Here is an 8,213-nt window from a genome sequence, read left to right as displayed (position 1 = left end):
CCCCAGCGCCTGCTGATCCCCCCTAACCAGTTTATAACAGGCCACAAGATCCCCCCTCAGCCTTCTCTTGTGGAGGCTGAACAGGTTCAGGTCCCATAGCCTCTCCTTGTAGGGCCTGCCCTGCTGTCCCCTGTTCATGCGAGTGGCCTCCTCTGGACCCTCTCCATGTTGTCCACATCCCTCTTGAAGTGCGGCGCCCAGAACTGGACGCAGTACTCCAGCTGCGGCCTGACCAGTGTCGCATAGAGGGGGAGGATCACCTCCTTGGACCTGCTTGAGATGCATCTGTGGATGCATGACAAGGTGCGGTTGGCCTTCCTGACTGCATCCCCACACTGGTGCATACACAGGAATGATAGTACTCCATATGCTTTCCGAAGGGGTTTTGCAAAATGTAGTAGGTGCTATGGAAGCGCATAGATTTATTTCAGTGCAGCCTCCCTTTGCTGAATTTCGGTTAACCAGGGCGGTGACACTCTTCTCCCAGTCCACCACTGTGTTCCTAGAAGCTTTCCTGCTATCCTCCTAAAGCAGGGGTAGAGACTGAGGCTGGTGGAGTTGTGCAGGATGGAAGCATCCCTGGGAGCACTCCCAGTCTCTTCTGAGCTGGTCAGCCTGAGAAACCAGGGGACCTTCCTGTGATGTAGCCAGTGGGAAGTGGGATTATATATGCCTCTGATGTTGAGCAGATTTCAGATGTTCCCTGATTTTTTGACAGAGTTGCAGTTCCTTCCATATGGATATAAGCTCACATGGGGAAATTGATTACATTTTATTTTGCTTTTCTCTCTTCAGCACTTTTAGTGGGTATTCAGGGTGGAAATTCAAGATCTGGCCTTCAGTGACTGGCTGGGTGCTTTGGCATTGCAAGTTAGGCACTGACGTCTGTTTAGTTAAATAAAAATCGGTGCAGTTTTCTATCAAAAGTGCTGGAAAACCTATAGTTAGGGTTCCCTGTTCCCTTATAGTCCCCCTAGCTATGGGGAGAAGGGCCCAGCTTTTCGGATAGAATCAGGCTGCAGTTTGCCTAAATGAAGATGTATTCTCCAAATGTTGAGATATGGGGTATTTTTAACTCTAACAGTCTTTGTATAGTAAGAGAATGTTTTTTTGCCCCCAAAAGCAAAACCGTCTAAGCAGAGGGCTCATCATTCATCCCTGTTTTATAAACTGAATCACAAAAAAGTTAAGCGACTTTGCCCAAGGTCTCAAACCCCGTGTACAGCGGAGCTGGGATTGGAGGTCTGGAGTTCTGACCCAGCGAACCAGCCACAAGACGATCCTCCCAATTCTCTTAGTTTGAACAATTTGGCCTGAGGGCTGCTCTGTCGAGGGATTACAGTTCTCATAGCTCTTAGAAGATGGGGAGTTGCATGTGGCTTCTCCCCCTCCCACTCTGGCAAAGTGGCTTGTATGTGTTGCTCCCTTCAACATAGAGGTGATGGCAGGTCATCAGCGCTGCAACATGTGCATGGAGTTTGCGAAGTGTTCTGGGATCTTCACTGATGTGCTAATTCTTTGTTAGACAGAGAGAGTACTCACCCTCAGTGGGGCTGGAAAGGCTATTTGCTTCTACAGGGTAAATGGAAAAAGAACTGAAAGAAGATGAGAAAATCAGTTGGTGCACTTGGGGAAGGGGTCTGGGCAGCTCTTACTCATGCCACTTTCACTTCTTTGTCTGGTCTACATTGGGAGGGTAAGTAACATTTACAGCAAGATACTTCTGAGAGCAGACATTTGAAATCCTCATGGAGAGAACTTTTCTTTCTGCTTTAATTTCCCCCTAAATATGCAAGAAACATTTCAGGCCAGGATTTTCTGCAGTGGGCACTTAAGGTTCAGCTCCTTAAGCCATACCAAGACTCCTGGCTTACGGCCTGGATTTAAGAGAAGGGCTGGCTGCTCAGCTCTCAGCAAAATCTGGTGGCTTATGGATTTAGGAGCCTGACTTTAAGCGACAGTTTATATTGGGTCCGCTCTCTCTTGTATGGGAGTTTCCTATATCCCTCTTCTAAGTGATGGGTGCAGGCGTCTTCTCTTCCTTCTCGAGTCCCTCCACACATCAGATTGCAGCTGGATGCTGACGCACTGCTGCATATAGTGATGGTTCTCTGTTAAACAGTCAAATGCATGTAGCAAGGAAATGTAACGTGAGCATGGACTTTGGAACCAGCGTATCTGGGTTGGGTGATTCCTCCCTTCTGTGGCCTCAATCCAGGGACTGTCGCATTTGTCAGTCTCCCCATTTTTTAAGGGGGGTGTGGGTGGGGGGGGTAACACCTTAACAAGTGTGATATGAAGATTGTGTTCATGTTCCACATAGTGCTTTGGAGCTGGGAAGGGAGCAGTGTGTTAGGAGCTTTTGCACTCTGGACTGATCACACTGATGCAATTTTTTGCTTATGTGGCTTTGGCACATGGGTGCAAATACGCCTGGAGGAGAGATGCTGTAAGTAGCAGTGTGCTATCAGTAGGCAGTTTAGGAGACTTGCAGGCTGAGAACAACCCAAGTGTTTTCAAATGGTTCAGCTGTGTCCAAAATGTTAGAGTGAACGGGTCAGTGGGGGAGAGAGGCTGCTGGGGAACCAACCGCGGCTGGGGTTCTGTTGCATTTCAGGAGAACTACTCGCTGCTTATGCTTGGCAAGGAAGACTTCCCATGTTCATCTTCTCCATTTCCACATAAGACTGGAAGATACAACTAAGATTCCCTCTTGTGCTGGTATGAATTGGGAGCAACTCCCATTAAGTCAATAGAGTTAACCAGTGAACCGAATGTGCGAGGAAAACTGGCACTGCAAATCTAGCAAATAATCCTGCAAATGCCATCTGGGACCTGAAGGCCAAGCTGGATTTTTTTCGGCTTCCTGCACCCGCAGCGATGACACAGATTTTGCAGTCGGAATTTAGTTAATGATTTTTTTTTTCCCTCCACATGCCTGTTGAATCCAGTTTGCTTCTCCAGAGCTGTGCTTGCTGGACAGTGCTAGGAGGAATATATGCTTGTGTTTTATCATGGAAAGCAGATATGACTCAGACACAGGGGAGAGATGTAAAAATGCCATCTCACTTGGACAAGGCACTCCTCTGACTATAGACTCCTTTAAAAGCAACCAAACTGTGCTCCAGTTACACGCCAGAGTGATTCCTCCTGCACAAGTGTTATAGGCTAAGATTAGAGAGAAGCACTATTTACAGAGTAGGTTTTAGGGTTAAATAGAAATGCTAGACTGGGGAAAATGGCTTTCAAGGTTTTAGGATTGCGTTCCAAAGTCTATGCAGATGGATTTGCTAATGCAAGATTTCTCTGCAAGTTGTCTCAGTCCTAAGAATAGCTATAAGAGTTCAAGGAGAGATTTTAGTATGACCAGCAAGAGAAGGAATGTTGGATTTTCTTTATATTCTTTAACTACAGCATGTGAAACTTTCTGTGCAATATAGGGCTAATTCCTGGCCTGCCTGTTCTTTCTTAATAATACCAAAAATATACAAATCACATACTCTGTCTACATAGAATTGTTAATTAGCTTGATTTTTTGTAGCCTTTTAAGCTATGTGGCTAAACACCTGGAAAGTAAATGTAAACCTCAGTCTTGCAAATGTTTAAGGATGTGCTTCACCTGCCTGTGGTATTATTGAACCCAGTGAAAAAGTTTGTGAGCATCTAGCTGAATGTGTATGCAATCGTGTGGACACTGAAAACTAAAGATACTTCCCCAAGAAATAGCATCCAGATAACTTGGTGTCTGCAATTTAAGTCAGACAACATCCTTCGACTGTACTGGGAGGATCAGAAAAGGAAAGATGGAGGTGGTTAAATAGCTTATTTTGTCAGAGATAAGCTGAACAGTGATAAAAACAGATGCATGCATTTTGTCTGAAAGATTTTATCGATAGCCGTAAGTTTTAGGGCTCTTTTTTCTAGTTTAAATACCCAGCTTGTGGGTTGAATGGCAGCTAAATCAAATCACAGGACCTTTTGTCCTGAAGCAATCCTTTCCAATTTCAAGTTTCATCTCGTTAGAGCAGCAGAACATCACCACATCCAAAAGCCATTTTCCGTTCAGAGAGAATGCCTCTATACTGTCCAACAGAAACACAAAGCATATACTTATCAGGTAAGAGGTGTCAGCAAAAAGGGATGGAAAAATCATATCACAGAAACAAACAAAAAAGCCTGGATCCTTCCCCAGGCTGATTTATTGTCTATGAAGGCTGAGTTTTAAAGGTGACTCACCCTGCTCAGTTTTGGATCTGCAGGTAATTGCACTCATATTTCTGCATGCTAACTAAGGGCAGGTGCAGTTCAGAGCATTAACTATGTAAGCAACATTGTGCCAACAAATCAGCCTGTGAACTGGCCACATATAATTTTGCCCCTGCAAAACTGGATTTATCAAACTCTTACACTAATCTCTGAAAGCCAGTAATGGGCTAACCAATGTTCTTCTCTCACAAAATCTGCTATAATTTACATATAATGAGGTGATGAACAGTTTAACTTCCATATCCCCAGTGAGCTACAAACCTATAAAGTGGGTTCACTCATACAGAAAAAGCCAACCTATTTTAACCTTTCTACCAGAAAAAAAGTCTGTAAAATGTATTGGCCTCCCTATTTCAACTATCCGGATGTTTAGGTGCAATGATAAGGGCTTGGAAAAACAAAGGTGAAATAAAGAAGTTCCCTGTTGAGTTAAAATGTTAGATGCTTCGTTTTAACAAACCATTGGCTGATTTTTTTTTTTTTTTAATTAGCATACTTAACATGGGTTACAAAAACTTCCTTAGCCTAAGTAGGGTCATGATTGACCACAAGATGAACATGAGCCTGCCATGTGATGCTGCGGTTAGTAAAGCGACCAAAGCACTGGTTTGCATCCATAGATGCTTCTCAAGCAAATCCCGGGACGTCATTCTCCCCTTGTACTCGGCCTTGGTGAGGCCGCAGCTGGAGTACTGTGTCCAGTTTTGGGCTCCACAATTCAAAAAGGATGTGCAGAGGAGAGCTTGAGAGGGTGCAGAGGAGAGCCACGCGCATGATCAGAGGTCAGGAAAACAGACCTTACGATGACAGGCTGAGAGTGCAGGCTCAGGGGGGATCTGGTGGCCACCTATAAATTTATCAGGGGTGCTCATCAGGATCTGGGGGAACGTCTGTTCACTAGAGCGCCCCAAGGGATGACAAGATCAAATGGTCACAAACTCAGCTGCAACCGATTCAGGCTGGACTTAAGGAAGAATTTCTTCACTGTCTGAGCCCCCAAGGTTTGGAACAGACTGCCGCCAGAGGCGGTTCAAGCACCCGCTTTGAGCGCCTTCGAGATGCATTTGGATGCTTATCTTGCTGGGATCCTATGATCTCTGCTGACTTCCTGTCCCTGGGGCAGGGGGCTGGACTTGATGATCCTCCGGGGTCCCTTCCAGCCCTAATGTCTATGACATCTATGAAAGTAAGGTATACAAATGATCCGCAACTATGTCATGAAGCAGCCACGCTAGGGACGATTTTACGAGTTTAGAGGAATTTGAAGACCATCTACTGTCTGTAGAGTCAAGAAATTTGTTGAAGATGTTGGAAGAAGTGTGTTACATGGTCCCCTCCATGGAGAGTTGATGCATTTGCACTACTTCCTTGTTTTTTGAGCTTGGTGGTATTTTGGTGTAAAACTTCCCCTTGGAAGAATAGTGTCAGCTGGAGGAATAACTTCAAACTAGTTTTAACATGGGTTTAGCTGAAAGCTGCAGTGACTCGTATGCAGCTGTCTTGCATAGACTTGAGTTTCCACAGGAATACCAACCTCTGTAAATATGGTTCTGCTAGTTTTACTTGCACGCTTTGTCCCCAGTTTAATGCCAGTGTCGTTGAACTGCAGATAAGAACCAGTTTGAATATGATGGTTCATTTCCCCAATGTAAACGTGGCTGAGGTGGATCGTTTCCAGTCTTGTTCTAAATAACGAGTTGTCTGTTACGTTAATGAGGCTGGAGACCACACTGACCATTGACGAGTGGGTACGGTTTTAAGAACTCGGCTCACAGACTGTGATTTACACACAGAACTCACTGCAAGATTGGATCAAAGTTAATTTAAAAAAAAGAAAAATCAGCTTGACCTGCTGATCAGAGGCCAGTATAATACACTTGAGCAGTATGTCTCCTTTCAGGCTCTCCCTCCAATGCCGGCCTTCAAATCCCAAGTGAGCAAGGCTTCCCTCTTCTACTGCTGACTGAAATACTAAAAGTCACAAGAAAGCTTTCGGACCAGCTGCTTCCAAGGGGAATTGGCTGGAATGCCAGCTGACTTTGTGCCTTGAATTTAAATCTTTAAGGGCAGAAACAGAAACAAAAAATTGTCGAGGGGAGGGAGAGCCAAAGGGGATAGAAGCCAAGCGCTTTCCCAGCATTGGGTTTACCCTGAAGGCGTTTAGGTCAAAGCTGAGCTGTTGCCAAGCAAGGGATGTTTTAATGTTTTTCCTCCTCCCTTCTCTTCTCTCCCCCCCCCGCGTTGTACCCAAAGCTGCAGATCTGGGATACGGCAGGACAGGAGAGATTCCGGTCCATTACGCAGAGCTACTATCGCAGTGCGAATGCATTAATATTGACCTATGACATAACCTGCGAAGAATCCTTCCGATGTCTCCCAGAATGGCTGAGAGAAATAGAGCAGTACGCCAGCAATAAGGTCATCACTGTGCTAGTGGGTAAGTGGAGACTGTGCTCAAAGCAGCTTATTTCACCGGGAGAATGAGCCACATGCAGCAGGGCTTGACAGGAGTCACAGGCTGGCAGACGGAGGTGTTAGCAGGGGAATTGATTTTGATCTTACAGTGCAGGAATCTAATCCCGATATGCCCTGAAGCCAATCACCGAGTGAAAGTGAGGAGATGACTTCCACATCCCAGTGACTGCTCCAGTATAAAAAGCCAATGCACTGGTTGTGTTAGTGGCTGGTTCTCAAAGTTCAGGCTGTTCCAAGTCAAATGGGGCGATTCAGAGAGGTGCACTTAGGTCTATGGCATAAGAACTGCCACTTACTGGATCAGACCGTAGGTCCATCTTTCCCAGTATCCTGTGCTACACAGGGTAGAGAGTGGGTGCTGAAAGGGACAGTGAACTGCAGCTGGCCAGGATTTTCCCCCACGGTTTCTCTGCTGCAACCTCTAGCATTTAAGATCTAGGAAGGTCTAATTCAAGGCTGTGTCCCCAACGCCCATGCTCAAGAACTACCCATACACGCTTCCTCCAAGAGTTTGTCCAGTCCCTTTTTGAATCTGGCTGGGCTGTCGGCTTCCACCACATCTGGCGGCAGTGAGGTCCACGCTTGAATTGCACGCTGTGCAAAAAAGAACTTCCTTTTGTTCATCTTAAAGTTGCTACTTACTAGCTTCACTTTGTGACCCCTAATTCTTGTATTGTGTGAGAGAGAAAATAATAAATCCCTACATACTTTCTCTTTGCCATTTAGTATTTGGTCAATACAGCCCAATCCAGTGACCCCAAGCCATGTAATGATAGCTTCACTTTCCCTTGTACTTCATGGATTGTGCGTTAGTTATTTTATTACCATGATTTTGACTGCAGCCATGTTAAAAATAATAGTCGGAGCTTATGGGTTTCTGTCTCGGATCTATTTTTGTAGTGGCCAATTTTTATTTTCCAATGGCTTTTGGATGCCCTGAGTCCTTTTTACAATGGGCGGGTGTCACAGAAAGACCACCCTGCTAGGCATTTTCTTCATGATGGCCAAGGCTGCATGGGCAGGCAGAGCCCAGCGGACGGTGGCAGGGCAGTGCGGAGAGGCAGGTCCTGCAGCCTAGAAAAGGCCTATCCTGTGAGCTCCCATCTCCAGGGCTGCCAGGCAGCACCTGTCACTGGCACTAAACACAAAAGCTACTTGGATTTGGGGATTTTTTTCCCCAGAGGATTTAAAAACAAACTAAAGCCCAAGCTGTGAAATAACTGTCTAAGCTTGAGATAAAGCTAGTCCAGTATGTGAGCTGTGGGGGGTAAGCCATCCTTCCTACCCAGCCCATTGACATCCGGCATGGCTTCGTTGTTTGCAGAGTCTCGCTGCCCCAACATCACTTCTAGGGCATTGGTGCCAAAAATATGCAATGAACGCTAGACAGGTGCTGCGGGGAAAGGATCCGTCAGCTGGGCTATTGTATAACCACTCAGCAGCAGCATCTCTCTAGCTCCTTGTTAAAAAAA

At 45.7% G+C, this 8,213-nt stretch overlaps 1 protein-coding gene across 1 annotated transcript in view; it reads left to right on the top strand.

Annotated features, from left to right (window-relative positions):
- Nucleotides 1-8,213, top strand: part of RAB30 (RAB30, member RAS oncogene family) — a 32,025-nt gene that overhangs the window by 13,798 nt on the left and 10,014 nt on the right. Inside the window, exon 3 of the mRNA XM_019524725.1 lies at nucleotides 6,520-6,703. Within this exon, the coding sequence (XP_019380270.1) occupies nucleotides 6,520-6,703 (184 nt within the window). The remainder of the gene's footprint in view (nucleotides 1-6,519; nucleotides 6,704-8,213) is intronic.

The sequence above is a fragment of the Gavialis gangeticus genome, unplaced genomic scaffold (genome assembly GCF_001723915.1).
Source record: "Gavialis gangeticus isolate Ggan-Ray unplaced genomic scaffold, GavGan_comp1, whole genome shotgun sequence".
Taxonomy (NCBI): domain Eukaryota; kingdom Metazoa; phylum Chordata; order Crocodylia; family Gavialidae; genus Gavialis; species Gavialis gangeticus.
The sequence above is the reverse complement of the archived record's forward strand: the minus strand, read 5'-3'. Positions and strand labels throughout refer to the sequence as shown.